The sequence below is a fragment of the Austrofundulus limnaeus genome, unplaced genomic scaffold (assembly GCF_001266775.1).
Source record: "Austrofundulus limnaeus strain Quisiro unplaced genomic scaffold, Austrofundulus_limnaeus-1.0 Scaffold1303, whole genome shotgun sequence".
Taxonomy (NCBI): domain Eukaryota; kingdom Metazoa; phylum Chordata; class Actinopteri; order Cyprinodontiformes; family Rivulidae; genus Austrofundulus; species Austrofundulus limnaeus.
In genome coordinates, this window is record NW_013953705.1 from 43,305 (window position 1) to 61,527 (window position 18,223).

Here is an 18,223-nt window from a genome sequence, read left to right on the forward strand (position 1 = left end):
TTTATGAGGCGTACAAAATATAGATACAAGCTGTGGCACTGGAAGTGCAGTCTTGGCACTTAAAGCAGGAATATCATATTATATTATATCATATTACATTACATTACATTACATTACATTCAAACCCTTTCTGAATAAGTTCACTCAATGGTGACAGCCAAACTTCATCCCATTTCTCAGTATAGATGAGTTTTAAATCTGACACTTGTGCAGTGTTTATGCAAATCCGAGATTAAAGTAACAGAGAKTGTAGAAAAGACAATGGAGAAGTATTCAAGAGAAGTTTTGTGCACTTGTTTACATTTTTGATAATATAATAAAGTTATACAGTCAACATATTAATTCCAGTGAGCATGTCAGAACCTTTGTCCAGTTTTACTTTCATTACGAAATGAACTTATTATGGAGGTTTAACAAAAAGAAAAATATGTTGCAAATGATTAAGTACATAAAACTTTTCAGAACTGAGTCAATTCTAAATGCAGCAATCAAACTCCACACTACACGATAATAAATGCAGTGATAACCAGGACAGTGGAAGCACAAGCACAAACAGATTGTGTAATGATCCTCTTTGCCACAAGGGGGAGACAAAGCTCCTCATAAGTTAAGCTACTGTGCAAATACGCAACATCAAATACTCACTTAAGACCACATTGTACTCCATTGTTCCAGCCAGCTGAGGACCTGAATCGATCATCTTATCAATGGCTTTCTTCTCTGCTGGAGAACAAACCTGCAACAACAAGCAGAAGATATAATATTAGAGCAAATGTGGATATAACAGCTTAAAAAAATGTCTAAAATTACCTGAAATAACAGCTATTCTGCACTCTTTGTGGTGTAAAAAGATACTATATTATGTATGTAAACTGTTTGTTATTTTATATATTTATTTTATTTGCTGTGTTTTCTATGTGACAAATCAATTAATTCCTAAGAGAAACTCTGGTGTGAAGTTGCTCAAAGGAAGGGAGTTTGTGTATAAATTTTCTTGAAAGCTCGCAAAAAAAAAAAAAAAAACCTCCAAACTTCTCATCCAGTTTATATATGAAAACTATGGGCACATTTTCCAGGCCATTAATATATATAAACTCTTTTATTTTAGTTGCCTCTTCAGATGAATGTGAGATAATTWAAAGGTATAAATGGGAATTTTGTCGTACCTTAATGTCTTCCTCAGTGATGTAGCCAGTTTGTGCCACCCACCACGGCTCCACAGAAATCTCCACCGGTTTGGCCGGTAGCAGGTCCCGGGCCGATTTCCTGCGGAAGAATTTCTGAGGAAGGGAACAAAAGTAATAATTAATCAGTCACTGTGAAATTAACAACAGCTAGTTTATGCAAATAATCCCAAATAATTGGATAAATTGGAATTTTAAGTCTGTTTATATCAGATTCCAGTTTTCCATCCAGTGACTAAAATAAAATGATGATTTTTAAGCCTTTATTTTAGTTATTATTTATATAGTTAATGATCAATATATGACAGCATTAGTGTATCAAAATTAAAAACAATTTAATTCCTCACTCAATCTACCATTTTATCCTTTGTTAYGACTAATTTGCACTTGGAACAAACATTGTTCAGCATGTAAAACCACATCATAAAGTTAAACTGAAATAAAACAACAAAAAAATAAAAACAGTTAAGCAYATCTTACTTTGGAGGACCTGCACTGGTTCATAAGGTCAATGTACTGGTTTCTCCCAATGCCAAGCAGCCTCAGACCTGTGGATTGAATGGAAATAAAAACATTAAGAAAACTTTTATTTCTCCAACTAGTCATGAACAGCAAATGAATCTCAGGTAAACATTTATGGTGARCAAAGGTATTTGTTGCTTACATACAAAACATTTCTTATAGTTTTGTATGTTTATTTTAATTATTGGCAGTTCYTGTTACATTTTATCATTTTTAACTCATTATTTGAACAAAATAATACTCATTCTATTTAAATTTTTATTGTTTCTGAGTTGTTTCTGACTCACATTTTTGCTTTTTATAAGGTTTAGAATTTTCATGTTTTTTATGTAAATTGATTGCTTCTTTTCATTTTTGAGCTGAGGAGAGACAGAAGAAGGCATCTCAGTTACTGATACGGGTMATATAAATTATGAATGCTCCATGTAAACCAAGCCAGCACTTGCATTAGCTGCAGTCCTCCCTCTCACCCCTTGTCTCTAATAAACCCACAATAATTCATCCAATTGCTTTAACGTCCTTTGTCTTTTCCAGGTTGCAGGAAAGTTGTTGCCCAGGTCCAACAGCCGACGTACCAGAGGTGAGGTAAACTCTGGACAGATACCCGCAACGACAGTCAAATTTAAAGTTTGTGGTCAACTGCTGCTAATCCATCTTTGAAGGAAATTATTTTCTGCAACACATTTTAATAACCTGATAAAATTCTAGCCCATAAAGCAAAGGTTAAATACTATCTTTGATGTAAATTCTACCTTATTCCCACCTCTAGCAAGTGCATCAACTATTAGGAGCAAATCAAAATGTGTTGGGGTGAACGCCAACAGGAACAAGCGATGTACTCAGCTCCTCCTAACGCATCGCGAGCGTCCTGTTGTTTCACCGAGACACAACACAACAAACATCCACCCACGTGAAACTCTCCGATGCRCACTCCCTTTCCTTCTGCGGCACAAAACATGTCCAAAGCTCCTCCAGGGAGATTAGCGGGGATGGAAGCCCCTCTGAGAGTGGCTACGACAGCCCGCTGGCTGCCTTCTGTCTCCGCAGCATGAAGGTTCTGTACAGCACGGGCTCTACGCCAAAGCCTGGCTCACTTGACAACAAAGTGTACTAGGACTCTTAAACTGAAGAAAATCAAAAAAAAAGCGCCTAATTGGATTTCTCACATCTCAGAAATTGTTTTACATATTGGCACAGCGGTTAAAAGTGTTTCAACTTTATTAGCGGTTTTAAAAAACATGAGTTTCACATTATTACGCTGTTATAATCAGTTATATTATCAGTTTGTGACACAAGCTGACAAATGTAACAGGAAGTCCATACGGGTACACTAAACTTAGCATGTGACCTTTTCAACTCTTCGCACGCAATTTTTTTTTGAGCTACAAATAAATGTGCTTTTCCAATCTGTGTTTACTACCAGACTTGTGACGTAACTGGGGCACATTCAAAGTGTTTACAGCACAACAGAGGATCTAATAAGTCATGGGAAAAATGTTGTTGATAGAGTATTTCGAAACTAATGACAGCACTGCACTTTCAGACACTTTCCCATGGACTCACTTTAGAAAGCTCAACTTAATTTAACTCTGATTTCATTAAGGGTTTTGAGAACAAATTCAGAAGCAACACAACATTTCATGACTCTTTGAGTAGATAAAACTTTGCATAAAACCTTTACCTTGCAACACCACCAGTCAAAAGAGCAAAGCATGAAAGAAAATGTGTTTTTTGGCAAACAAGTCCAGAGTAAAATAATGTCAACACTGCATGAATAAATAAAAATAAAACAGAAACTCACAGTCAGCAGCAGTGAAGTTGGGCAAGGAGTCATAACTCTTCTCACTGTTCATTATATCCTAGATGTGCAAAAAAAGAGAGAGAGAGAGCGAGAGGACAACAAGAGAAAAGATTAATTAAACTTTTTCCCTCTTCTTCCTGTATCCACAGCCACTGATTAATAACTGGATGATCAGATTTAGGCAGCCGTGCTAAATTTTACTCCCCGCTTTCATGAAATTTTTAGAACAGATTAACAGAATGTGACATTGCCCTGGGCAACTTAGTAAATTTAATCTCAGCGGAGTTTAGTGTAGCATGTAGGGGAAAGAAGAGGATGTGTTGTTTGTGAGYTGAGTCTTTAACAGAACACAGAGCAGGTTTGTTCAAAATAAAATAGGAAATACTGCACAGAGTAATATAAACAGACTGGTGAGGTAGTGGAAACACTTGGAACATTCCCACAGAAAAACATGTGCAACTAAATAAAAGGTGTATTAGTTTGGTAAAATTTGTATGTTTTATTTTAGTCTTTGCAATCTAATAAAAAACCTTCAGAAGTCGAGGAGAACTGGGCTGATTGTCRTAGCTGACAGATTGATTCTCTGGTAGCACCACTTCATCAACAAACTAGGCTTTATTTGTGAGTGGGAGCCGTCATGCGGACAAAGGCTAAAGTGACTGCAGTGACTGCAGAACAAGAAGTGGAGATTTTCCCACTAGGATCAGTCATCTGTGTCTGCCTGAGCTGCTGCGTGAGATTTTACAAGACACTGACTGACACCTAGTGTCCACCTGAAGTCTGTCAATAAATGTTATAAAATCTAAACACCTGTGAATTACATTGTTTTCAAGAGAAAACAATTAAAAATAGAGTTAACTTAAAGTACCTGTGACATACAATTATAAAAGGTTAAAAAAACAGTGTTTATATTTAAGAAACTTGGCATTAAGACACATTATTTTACCCATTTTGTCACATACCTGGCATAGTTTCTTTTGAATTTTATCAGCCAAAGTGAAACAGGAAGTGACATCAAATGGGAACTCTTTAACAAAGAAAACTTTCTGGTCTTTGTTTATTGAAATAATATTATCTGACCTCTGACTCTTCTTCAGCTCTCTGAAAGTGAGCCAAAATAATCCAAAGAAGCATCAGATTCTTCTCTACAGTCTGTGTTGTTAGCATTGTAGCAATGTTCTGTTCACATGTACACATTCCCCTTTGTCATCACTTCCTGTTACTTCACATGTGAATATCTCAACAACCGTTCATCTCAGTGGCATGAAATGTCKTTTACAACATGTTGTTCATGTTATCTTTCCAAAATTGCATTCATATTTATTACAAAAATTTGATGTCATTAGCACTTTAAAACACCAATATAAGAAAAACAGGCATAACTTTATGTGAGATTTAGAGAAATTATTTAGCTTTATTAAGCCTCTACCCTCTGGGGCCGGAAGCATACTGTTCTCTGGCTGTATGTGTGTTAGTACGGCATCCAGCTGTCACAGACGGTTTTGTGTGCACAACATCTCCTGAATGAAATTATATATTTACTTATAAAGAGGCATAGTAACTCCATCAGTCTGATTAGATTTGGGCATCAATGGGTCAATGTAATTTATAAAGATTGGTAATAAGAAACTGGCATTTTTTTTCTAATTTATCGACAGCACAACAAGAATACCTGGTTTAAAAAAAGGGAAACAAAAGATTATTTTATCTGGTACAACCCAAGACTGAATTTCATCAACCTGCTAAATTATATTAATTAGWTGTGCTTCTAAGGCAGGCAGACGCATACCAATGAGTTCCACCATAACAGAAGGGTGTCATAAAAACATTACATTTTCTTTGTTTTTTATTTGCTTTTAAAAATACAAAAATCTAAAACTTTAAGCCAATTAGTTTGTTGCTTTTCTTGTAATTTTGTTTGGCCTATTGTACTAAAAGCTGTGACAAAACAAAAKATGTTTCAGCGTAAGAAAAGCTGCCCAGAGACAACAGAATAATCATCTTGTCCTCAGGGTCATTTGCTCACCTCCATGATTCCTATGTAATAAGAGAACGGAGTGACTCGTAGCCCTTTGACCATAATGTCCGACAGGTGGTACGGGTACAGCATCAGGTGGTCCCGGCTGTATTTCAGCAGCTCCTCATAATACTTGCGCTCATCCTTCCTGACATGGCGAACTGATAATTAAAACACAGACAGCAGTCAGGTCACAGCCAGAGGGCGAAGGTTCATAAAGAAACGCTTTCAGATGATCCATATCTGATCAATACAACTCACTTATCAAGACCACAAGAGAGGAAGCATTATTGACTACTTTAAATGTATGTTTAAGAGCTACTTAACAGGTGATACAAAATATAATATATCTATAATAAGTTGAAACATCTTTTTTATCATTATAATTGAAGAAACATCAGACAAACTGGTTTATCACCAGTGTGAAGGATAAACTCGCTCACCTAGGTTATTGCGGAATCGCAGCTGGTTGCGGATGCTGTACAGAAGCACATGTTTCTCATACTCACGCTGTGAGTTCCCCAAACTCTGCAAAGAGAACAAAAGCAAAAMAAATAATAATAATCGGAGGATTAATGAAAGGATTACATCACAAGACAGCCATCTTTCCTCCTACTGACTGTGCAGTGTGCACCAATCTTCTGTGCTGAATTGTGTCCTGGTCTCAGACACACTGCGATATAATTTAATTCCTGTGCTTTTAGATACATAGAGATAGAAAAAAGTATTTCAAAGTGGTTTATAAGTAAAAAAAAAAATAAAAATAGAATAACCCTGAATTACTTGTAAAAAAAAATGCAATGTTTTCAAATAATAATAGAAGGGATGCACTATTTTAATAAAACCGACCGAATGGTAAGAGTGRGTTTTGTACTAAAACTCTGAGCTTAACTTCAAAACACAACATTAAATGTAAAAGGAAAGAAAAGCTATCCTGATATGATTCGTGTGCACAATGTCAAACACTCGTAAGTTTTGAGAATAAAAGCAAGATAAACAGAAAGCCTTAATCGTGGATCTCTTCTTTACAAAATCGAATGTTACCCATACTTAATAGGGACGCACAATATATTGTAGTATCACAATTTATTCTCTATTCCAGTTCAATTCATGCATTGCAATATTTACATTGACACTGTGATAATGATACTGATTATGTTGATACACATTATGATTTCACATAATGACACTGGGCGGGAATCTAGATTACACAAAAGATGTGAGCGCTGTGGTGAAAGAACAAAAATAGAGGAATGAGGGAAACTGGGGGTTTATCATCGACATTATCATTAAATTAGGTACAGACCAGATTGGCAGGTGCACAGGTGCTCACACTGAACGGTGATGTGCAGGTGGTGCTCCGTCGACAGCAAAAGCAGGATAAAAACAATGGAAAGACAGGCTACACACCAAGATTTAAGGTAAAAAGTAAAAGGTCCTTTAATAAAAGAATGGACCAGCCATTAAATGAGTTGCCTACCGGCTCGGTGACTATCGCACCTTCAACAGGGCAAATATCATAATGGACAGCAGAAAAGGTCAAAGAAAAGGTTTACAAGACAGTAGTGAGAACAGCTGAGTTGTATGGTTCTGAGACAGTGGTACAGAGAAAAAGATGGGAGGCAGCACTGGAAGTAGAAGAAATGAAGATGTTGAGGTTCTCCTTGGGAGCGACGAGGATGGAGAGGATTAGGGATGAGATCATCAGAAGTACAACTCAGGTTGGACAACTCGGAGACCAGACTGAGACAATTTGGACATGTCCAAAGGAGACAGTGAGTATATTGGTTGAAGGATCGGTGTGTGAACGTGTATGAATGGGTGAATGACTGCAGTGTAAAGGGCTTTGGGGTCTCTATAGGGCTTGATAAAGCGCTACATCAGTTCAGTCCATTTACCAAGGATGTTAGAGATGCAGCTGCCAGGAAAAAGATAAAGAGGAGAGATGCGGATGCAGTTAAGACATGGTGGAGCGAGGACAGAGTGAGGTGGAGGAGAAAGACTCGCTGTGATGACACCTGAAGAGGGAACAGATGAAGATGGCCATGGCAATATTTAACAATAATATTGCAACTGTTTTCCGATTACTAAACCACAAAAACTGACAGTGCACGGATTGCAGTTTCCTGGCTGACATTTGTTTTGGGAAGGAAAACAAAGGTGAATCCTCATCATTTATCCGCTGACACAAGCATCAGGCCTTGAGTTTTCCCATTTTAAGAGGATAAATGTGACAAACACACACACACTTCATTACGACATGCAGCATTTCTGCAGTAGGGATTAAGGAATGTGTGCATGTAAAAAAAAAAACAACCTTTATATAATTGCTGGATGGTGCAATGACAAAAACATTATATATGGAGGAGTGGATGCTGTAATGTATGCTGCAGAAGTTAAGCTGGATGCATAGATGGATGTATGGATGGATGGATGTATGTATGGATGGATGGATGGATGATGGTGGTGGAAGCCCCTGCAGAGACACAAACAGCTGCCTGAATCAATGACACACACACACAGCACCACGGGGACACCGCTCCGTTCTCCTTCCACCCACCCTCAGCCACTGACCGAGCCCCGGAGCAAAGGTTTAAAACACTGTACCTGTTTGACATTAGCTGGGAGCTTGTTCCACGGGTAATTCTGCCTGATGTGAAATTCCACGTCCGTGTTCATCGCTAGCTAGCTAGCAGGCTAGCTGTATAGCAGAATCCTTCGAGTCGATCGGGGGGGGGAAAAAGCGGACTCTCGGGCGAGTCCACGGTGACTTCAGCTCCCCCGACACCCGACAAACATGCGGAGCGACCCTCCCCTCCAGGTCAGAGGAGATGCTTTTATTTTTTGCCCCCGGTAATTGTTTTTATTCTACAATAAACGATCACTTCCTTGTTGTATTTTCGAAAGAGGCGTTCGTCACGCTCGTGGCTACATCCGTCACTTCCGGTTGACGCGTGACTGTTGAGCTGAATGGACCTTTAGGCGACGGTGTGGTGTTATAAAAAACAATAGATGTCATGTAAAATGACATTTATCTTTAAAAATACAGTTATTTGTTTGACATGTTGTAAGCATGCTGTCTGGTGTTCTTGATAAAACTTCAGGGGCAATGGTCAAAAATTAAATGGCCCCTAGCAAGCTAGATAATTGGGCAAAAAAGCAACAAAATGTTTTAAAAAATTAAGAATAAATTATGAAGCTGTAACAACTGGCAGTAGTGGATCACATGGAGCTCTGCCTAACAGTCTAAACTTCACAATCGTGGGAACAAGTACTTTGCAATGTGTTCATAAACATCCTGAGTTGTGAAATACTGAGATTTTTCATGCAGCATAGAGTTTTGCCCATAAGGGCTTCCTATGTGATCGTTTTACATGTAGCTCTAAACTTCATAGGAAGCTGTTGTAGGGAGGCTGACCCAGGAGAAATGTGATCACTCAGAGTTTTGAATTGGCTCTTTTTATCGCACTAATACAGCATCCTGCTGGAACAAATCCACTAGATTTAATGAAAAACACATTTTATGTTATTTATAAAGGAAAAGGGGAAAATGAGAAATTAGTGGATATTTCAAGCAGAGAATGTAGGAATGGTTCATTTAACATCAGAGTCATGAATGCTCATATATAGCGACAGCATGATTCAGAGAGCTGTTTTCGTAGTTTTTAATACCATTGTTGCACATTTCTCAGGAGGAATGGAACAAGTGGTGAGATCAAGCTGTTGTTTTTGTTGTTTTTCAATCCTATTTTCCTTTTGACTTGTATTCAAGACACAAAGAGATAAAATCTTGTAAGTCTGCAGGGTTCTGAGATGTTTGAAGATCAAAACATCTCTCAGTTTTAGTTGCAGTGCGTGCAAATCAAAGTTTGCAGTCTATTTTCAAGCTGGGGGATTAGTAAGTGGCAGTATGCAAGGCTCTGTGAAATCACTTAAAGCGCTTCTTAAATAGTGTGCAGTTTTTAAACAYGTCTGATTTGAGATCAGAAGTTTGTCATTGTTTAGCAACATAATACAGCAGTTTTAAAAAAAACCTACAATTTTAAGCCAGTTATTTTTTCCACGAGTCTCCAGGAAACACCATAATCTGCAAGCATAAAGCTGTCACTTAGTAACGTGTCAGTGTTGGGTTTCACTGTGTGACAAAGTCCACCAAAGCACCACATGCTGTCATGTCAGGATGTGCCAACAGCTCAACTTCTTGTTGCTGTTAGTCAATCTGCCAACATGAAACTCAGGTTCCTGGTCATATGATGCTAAACAAACCCGACAATAATTCATCTGGCTGCCATGGAAGCTGATTGCAGTGCAGAAAGAAGGAGGTGACACTGTGATGGATTATAGACAATTTATAAATAACTGTTGGAAAAAGGAGGTTTATTTATCTCTAGAAAGAAAAAAAAGTGCAATCATGACCCAAAAAGAGGAATTGTTTTAACGCATTGTTCAATTTTGCCTGAAAAAGGTTCTTGGTGTTTGATCCAGATTTCATTGTCATTTTTGTAAAAGGACTAATTCTTCAAAAGACAAAAGTTACAACATATAAATAAATAAATGACTACAGCAATTTAAAAAAGGAGATAACTAGGTCAAATATCGTAAATTAYGTTAAGAACAATCTCATGCAACGTTCCTAATGCTCAGACTAGAGAAAGTGCAGACATTATTTAACAAAATTTCAGTAAAGATACTGCACAATGTGTAGAGCTTGGAGTTTATGTTAGTACTCACTCTCAGCTACTACCAYGACAAATTTTAGCCTMTTATCTGTAAAACTGTCTGAGTTCTAGTCATTTTTTAGTTGACTTAACTCTGTTAGTTATGGCTGCCATCTTGAATTGGATAACTCCAAAACTTTATCAGTTGAAGACGTACATCCAGTGACTGTGAGAGTTTAAAGATTAAAATCTTTTAAGTCTTTTATGAGATGTTTTGCTAACATGACAAATAAATGAACACATGCACACAAAAACAGRCCCTGACCTGTAAGAGKGGGACATTGGACAYGGRKGCCTCACCCACGTTTAATGACAKATGGTTTCTTTTCMCAAAATTGGYCTATTTTACTCCKCTCTCAAACAAATGTTCCTCTCTAACAATTATGAGAACATCTTCATCCCTGAAAGAGAGTCCTGGCCTGATGATGTTGCTCTTCTGTGCTGGGCCATCCTTTTSAACAGTGGCTGCTTTGTTTCAACAAAGAACGGTCCAGATGACCTACTCAATTATTTTTTTAGATTTTTCTACCATGGAATATTGATATGCATCAGGACGTAAAAACTGTTAAACTTGCTATGTTTTACTCTTTTCTTCTGTATTTTACCTCCATAAACCCAAACTTTTGYAWTGCATGCATTTTTGTCCACATAYGTGGCACCAGGTCCTRGGAGGGTAAACAAAAASRAGACATTTTTGTTGTGATTTGTTGGTTTCTGATTTATCTCTGGGACACTTTAGCCACTCTGCATCAAGAACTGCCTAAAACAAGTTTAATACATATTTTTTAAGTTAAATGCTTTAAATTGGCAACAAAAAGACTATCTTTGAACTAAACTCTTAGTCATAGTGTATGTATGAGAGATCAGATTTCTCTGCAAYATAAAGACAATGAAAAGTAATGAAAACATGTCATTTTCAGTTGTGCACATTTGAGAAAAGCCTTCCATGCTGTTGGAAACTGTGCTTCCAGCTGTTTGGCCTGATCAGCTCGTTCCATCAGCACTGATCTATATTTGCCTCYACTCTGGGTGACTCACACTGAGGAAGAGGAGGAGGAGGAGGAGAGACTCAAAGAGCAGAGGAAGATGGACAAAGGTTTGCAGCTTGGGGAGATACTCTAATTAAGTTCCAGCCTGGGTGGGCATGCACGATGTCTGATTCAGGCCCCTGTGATGGTCCTTGTTGTAAACGCTCCCTCTGCTGGACCCTGGCAGGGCCGAGGAGCCCTGTGGTCACATGAGAGGCCCGGCGGAGTCACAGCRAGCCAGGACGCTATTCTTAGACGAAGGAATGTACACAGCAGCCTCATGGCAATCTCCACAACACCTAACGGGAAAACTTTGTCAGTTCTATGACATTTTGCTTCTCCGATGCATGCCTGGATCATGCTTTTATTCTTTTTTCATTGTTTTAATTATTTTCCCACCAGCTGACCACACACTGTGGGTAATACTGAGTGTCTGAGGGCAGGAGGTAAGAATTTATTGGATCCAAAATAAGTTCAGCTGACAGAAATTACAGCTTTTAATTTTTCAGAGCGTTTGTGGTGTGTTTCAGCAGCAGATTTTTGCACATAAACCTTCAACTGCTTTCTTTTTCATTGTTGATATGAGGTTTTTTAGTGTTGCTTACATTTTCATTAGCAAGCTTATTTTTGTCTAAATGATAAATTCATAACAAAGATGATAGTTTCAATTTATAGTAATAAATTGCCTAAAAATGTGAATATTTGAATTAGTTTGTAGAATTACTCAAGTGTTCAAATGGCTTAGTTTAATTGAAACATTTTCATATGGTTTAGAAATGGTATTTATATTGAAAATCTGGCTCTCCAGCAGTAGTCTGGGCTAAAAACGCCTGCTGGGAGATGTCACTCTCAGCCGCTCGCATTTAATAATACTCAATAATAATTAGGTGTCCAAATATGTCAGGCAGGCCTGGCCCCTTAAGTGGGAGCGAATCAAGTGTTTTACTCAGAGATGTTGCTAATAGTCCAATGAAATTCATGCGGGATCATCCCCTGTCACCCCCTCTCCCGCCCCGCCTCCCCCAACARAGGAGAACATGAAGATGAAAGAAGAAAAACACGACATGTTTAAAATGGCAGCAGAGATTTGTGATGGAGAAATCGGTCCAGAGGGAGGGATTCAGAGTRACGAAGAGAAGAACTCTGTTAACCCTGCCAAGTGACGGGCGGCTCGATGACAGATGTGGCCCCGTGGTGGACGGGTGTATCCGGATCATTTAGAGAGGGTTTGAAATAGAAAATAGAAAGTCTGTGAATCATTTTAGGACAGCTGCAGTCAGTTATAAGAAACACTGGTTCTCAAGCTTTAGCAGATATAAATGCACATGGTGCTTTTGTCTACGCTGTCGTCTACCTCTTCCTAATAATTTCCCTCTCTTCCTTTTTTTCTGCAGGATGGCTGTCAGGCGACAGGATATTTTCTTTTTTAAAGACTCAGAGCTTCCCTGCCACCTGCTCGGTCAGCTCAACATCCTGCGGCAGGAGCGCATCCTGACTGACGTGCTGCTCTGCACCGAGCACCAGGAGATCCCCTGCCACAGGAACGTCCTGGTGTCCAGCAGCCCGTACTTCCGCGCCATGTTCTGCAACAACTTCCTGGAGAGCAGCCAGGCCCGCGTGAGCCTGAAGGGAATCTCTCCCAACGTGCTCGCCGGCATCGTGGACTATGTCTACACGGGCTGCATCACCATCACCATGGAGATCGTGCTCCCGCTCATGCAGGCGGCGTCCATGCTTCACTACGGAGGTCTCTTTGAGGCCTGCTCCATGTTCCTCCAGGACCAGTTGAGTCCTGAGAACTGCCTGAGCATGATCCGGCTCTCTGAGATCCTGCACTGTGAGAGTCTGAGAGACCGGGCRAAGGAGCTGGCCGTCCGGTGTTTCTCTGACGTCGCCGCCACCGAGGATTTCTGTGAGCTGTCTCTCCCCGAGCTCATGTGCTACCTGGAGGATGACCGTCTTTGTGCTGAAGAGGAGCAAGTGTTTGAAACCCTCCTGGCGTGGATCCACCATGACCCGTTCTCGCGGAGCGGCGCCATCCACGATCTCTTCAAGAAAGTGCGTCTGCGCTTCATCCATCCAACCTACCTCTTCCAGTTTATCGCCAACGACCCGTTGGTGCAGTCCTCCACCCTTTGCACGGAGATAATCGAGTCGGTGCGTCGCCTCATGCTCACAGCCAGCACAAAATGTAGCCGCGAACTGAAGCCCCTCTGGACCACGCCTAGACGTTACACTTGCAGAGAAACGCTGGTGGTTGTGGGAGGACGCAAAAACAATGAGCAGACGTCACGAGAAGCTCTGCTGTACGACGAAAGGACTCATCGTTGGCAGTGGTTGGCCAAGCTTCCTCTGCGCCTGTACAAAGCGGCGTACGTGTGCATTCACAGCATCCTGTACGTCCTTGGGGGACTCAGCCTCTGCATGGCTTCAGGTGACAGCTCAGTCAGTGCCACGGTTTACACGCTCTCCCTCAAAACCAACCAGTGGAGGACCGCCGAGCCCATGCTGGAGCCGCGATTCGCCCACCAAAGCGTGTCCTTTCTGCACTTCATCTTTGTTCTAGGAGGGATCGGGGTAGACAAGCACATCTCTCCATCAGTGGAGAGGTACAACAGCATGTTTAATCAGTGGGAGGCCATGGCGCCAATGCCCACAGCTGTGCTTCATCCAGCTGTTGCAGCCAGCGATCAAAGGATCTATGTTTTTGGAGGGGAGGACGCCATGCAAAACCCAGTGAGGCTCATTCAGGTAAAGACCATTCCCATGAGCGAGCAGGAAGTTTGAACCTAAAGATATGCATGCTGGTGAACTGTTGCATGAGTAAATTAACAAGTGGGATCTCAGATTGTCTGTTGATGTTTGTGTTGTGATGCAGGTGTATCACATTTCTCGCAACCTCTGGTCCAGGCYGGAGACGAGAACAGTGAAAAATGTTTGTGCTCCGGCTGCTGTCATAGAGGACAAGATCTACATCATAGGAGGTGGGAACACTCTATTATCTCCTGAGACTGTTTCAATAAAATCATACTACCAAAGGTTTAATGTTGTCTCAAGCAATTACAATTATTTTTCAGGTCATAGGTTTCACTCTTTTGTAAATTAATATTAAGACACTACTAAACRAAGTTGTGGTGTCAGAGTCCTTCTACAATGAGGAACCAAAATAAAGCCTAAATCCAGCTGTGCTTTGTGTTAAAGGGRCTTTATTTAGAACAGTACAAGGAAAAAAGTTGTGTTTTTCAAAGAATRTTTGCTTTCCAGGTTATACCCGAAGAATGATTGCATATGACACCAAAGCCAACAAGTTTGTGAAGTGTGAAAACCTGAAGGAGCGAAGGATGCACCACAGTGCTACTGTCATCAACAACAAGCTCTACGTCACCGGTGGACGCATCCTCAACGGCCATGATGTCATCGAGGACTCGGACTGTTTCGAGTGCTACGACCCAAAAACAGACGTTTGGACTTCGAAAGGTTCTCTGCCRTACAAGCTGTTTGACCACGGCTCTCTGCCACTCGTCTGTGTCTCCAACAGGCCCAACCCACCGTGACCCACAACTCGATCAGCCACTTTGGAGCCGAAGCTTCGGGGTGCGTTCTCCACCTCGTCTTTGCTTTGACATGTTGGTTTTCACCCACATCAGCAGAGAACCATTTCAGACTGAAGCTCAGTCTCTCAGCGGCATGTTTGCTCCCGCTGACCTTTGTTTGGATCAAACAGGAGCCTGTAGAGGTGTCAGCACTTTGGAATCTGAAGTGGGAATGTCACAGATAACGAGAGGTAGTTTTCAAAGCTCTCTGCACTGACGTCTGCCCTCGTTTGATGCCAGGTGTTGAAGCACTCATTTCCCAGACATTTACACRAAGCATATCACTCTGTATGGCAGCTCCAATTTTCTTGTCCTTTTTGTGATTAGTTACACATAAAGGGAGATATAWCTGAGCTCAGTTTGTATTGTAAAACTGATCATTTGCACTTCTTATAAATAGTTGTAAATAACATTCCTTCTGATCAGAGTGCACTCAGTGATGGGAAAAGTCATCACAGAGCATAAATGAGCTTCTACAGTGTTAATAAAAGTACCTGTCATCTGTCAGGTCTGATAAAATGCTGCGGAGAGCAACAGAGTTACTCTAACAGAACAAACTGGGCCAAAGGTATTCAGGTTTTAGGGTTTTATTTATGTTTTTGTGCAGAATTGTTTGAACAGTGTGTTCAGAAATCAAATAAACAAGTTAAATCAAAGCAGCTTGGTATAGGCAGTATAGGCAATTGCTRAGGGCACCGTCCATCTAGGGGGCGCTGTAGAATAATCACTGGTTGCTAGAGTTTTTTTTCTTTTGATGTAACTTGTTCTGTGGGTTTCTCAACTTGCTTTGTTCCTGCACGAGGATATTTTGTGATAAAAGTATCATATAGGAAGGATTTGTTCAAATTGGATGCCCAAATAATATGCAGAAACCCGATTAAGTTCACAGTTAAATGTTTGTTTTCAGTTCTAAAGATCAAAACCCTGGTCAAACCCCCTGGGGTTAGTTCCTCTTATGTCAACATTAGAATGCCGTAAATTATTGCTGGAGTGAGAGAYTTGTTGATTCTCTTACTTTTAAAGTAAATAACTAAAACCAATCRCAAAGTATAAGATATGTGACAATATCTAAAATAAAGTTAATCAAACAGAAAATATCTATCAGTTCCCTCTCTTGACATAACACAAATTATGTCAATATGATGCAGTCAAAACTACTGATGCTTAGTGTGTAGAAAACAAAATAAGGACAATGGAAGTTTTAGTTATAATCTCAGATAAAGTCTGGTTTTCAGTGYTCTACCTTCATAAAATACTGATTTTAAGTTGTTTTATTAATCCAAAGAGTTTAGTAAAATGCTCCTCACTGGCTGAAAAWTTTTGAGTAGATATTTTACAAAAYTTTCCAGGGAARTRTACCCCTGGTTCCCCCTAGAACTGCTTCTCTCCACAGCTGCGTGTTAACACGAACAGGTGTTCCTCATTGCTGCAGCAGATGTTGGCAGGTATGAGGTAGACTTCTGGTATTCTGTTTCAAATAAATTATATTAACTATTTTAACTGGAAAATCTGGTTTACAGAGATRAACAATATSAAAGACAAAACTGTTTAATTTGATGTATGAATGTATATACTGTAAATTGGCTGAGAGATTTAGAAAACTGCACAAGGGGCACCACCTAGGGCAMYAAATTGTCTAGGRCCAGCCCTGAGTTAAAGGTAGAACATTTCTTTAAGGAATGCATATTGCCCSCCRMCCTGYAAATGATGTTATGTGCATTAGTGACCTGCTTACTRCATACAGATGAGCAGATAATCTTCATCCTGCAGCATGAATTCAAAACCGTAACATTTCAATGACTATCTTTAACTGACGTTCTTTCATTCATCCTTTCCTAAAATGTACTATACTTTGTTATAAAACATCTAAATTCTGCTTGATATGATTCTTTTATRCCTACTGAGTCATTTTCTCCACACRTAAGAATGTTATTGATGCAGACACACCAACACATTTGCTCTCCACACACTTCCGCTAACGTGCATTATATTTAACTCGTGCGTGATGTTATGAGAATGCAGGGAATATGCTGCTTTGTGTTTCAGCCTGACTGACAGGACGACCTCTTGACCTAGCTGCATGTGTGCTTCTTTAAACGGGGGTGTCTGGTATGAGGAGCCCCCCACATGCAGAGGCTAAATATCCGGTTACCAGAGGCCTCCCTGAGGGAGTTTAAACGGGAGAATATCCAGGGATCCAATTTCCCTTTTTAATCTACGTCCATTAGTGTGGGACCTGAAAGCAGAAAGCAATGTATGGAGTTTCTGGTAACAGGCGATGACTAAACAAAATGTTATCAGGGGTTCACACTGTTTGGACTGATCAACCCTGAACATTTCGTTTGACACAGACTGGTTTGTGTGATTCCTTGTTGGACGTCAGGTGCTGGGATGAGTCACTCACAGCAGCGTTTAGGCTGAGCTGCTGCAGAACACACAGCCTGTTCGGGACATTTAATGACCGGGTGTTTGCTTCACTGCCTTTCAATAGAAACCAGTGTGTGAGGGTCACCCTTCAGGGAAGCTGTGACCACGCAGGTTATTTTCAGTGTCTGTTACTAGCTGAGCTAAGGATGGATTTTCATTTGCCTATTCTGTGTGTGGGGGACCAGATATGAACACAGAACACATATATAAACCTGTAACGTTTACTCTATGTATTGTTTGTAAGAAAATAATTTTCCATGAATTTTTAAGATTATATATTATTAAATTGATTGTTCTGAACTGTAAATGATGGGAAATATAGTTTGTTTAAAAAAAAACAATGTTTTGAAATTGTTCCACTATTTTTAGATGCTTTTTTTCAGATTTAACCTCACTAAAATGCTTTTTTTAAATAGATATTTAATTGATCTGTTGCCAATTTACCTACTTTTTACAAAATGCACTTCATTTTATCCAGTCCTATCTTTTTTAAGTGTTGCTGCCATTAAGTTCAAAATTGCCTTGTTTTTCCCTAAAAACTATACAAAAATGATTTTTACTGTTAGGCACATTCCACCAGGTGTTTGTTGTTACTTTAATTGCCAAATGCACCTTTTACCATTTTTATTGTTCCCACTTTAGTAAATGATTTCTGGCAATTATTTAYTTCATTTGTTGTTTTTAAAACCCATTAAATGATTTATTTTTAGGATTTTTTTWAAGTGTATGATTTGTTCAGGATAATATCCTTAATTTGCATCCTTATTTTTACTTAGTTCCCAATAAAAACTGGCAATTTGTTTAATAATTAAATGCTTGTTTAAAAAAACAGTATGTATTTGCCCCTGCTTAGAGGTTCAAATAGTGAGATTTCTAACTTTAGTCGATAAAATGTAAAGTGTTTAAATAAAAATCAATTAAATGGGACTGGAT

General features: G+C 39.6%; 2 protein-coding genes across 3 annotated transcripts; one reads left to right on the top strand and one right to left on the bottom strand.

The window, feature by feature from the left end:
- Positions 1–645: 645 nt before the first annotated feature.
- Positions 646–8,462, bottom strand: LOC106534914 (protein FAM91A1; the record flags this gene model as incomplete). The annotated part of the gene is given in 7 exon segments (XM_014031707.1): positions 646–736; positions 1,167–1,280; positions 1,665–1,732; positions 3,508–3,565; positions 5,534–5,685; positions 5,968–6,052; positions 8,132–8,462. Coding segments are annotated over 7 exon segments (640 nt in total), but the record flags the coding sequence as incomplete, so codon positions are not given.
- Positions 8,463–11,351: 2,889 nt separating this feature from the next.
- klhl38a (kelch-like family member 38a) lies at positions 11,352–17,597 on the top strand. Of its 2 annotated transcripts, XM_014031704.1 has the most exons (4): positions 11,352–11,716; positions 12,665–14,021; positions 14,149–14,254; positions 14,535–17,597. In XM_014031704.1, the coding sequence occupies exons 2-4, from the start codon at positions 12,666–12,668 to the stop codon at positions 14,822–14,824; spliced, it is 1,752 nt and encodes a 583-aa protein (XP_013887158.1). In that variant the 5' UTR covers positions 11,352–11,716; position 12,665; the 3' UTR covers positions 14,825–17,597. The 2 variants fall into 2 exon arrangements, with proteins under 2 accessions (XP_013887158.1, XP_013887160.1); XM_014031706.1 differs by lacking the exon at positions 11,352–11,716 and having other exon boundaries at positions 12,304–14,021.
- Positions 17,598–18,223: the final 626 nt, after the last annotated feature.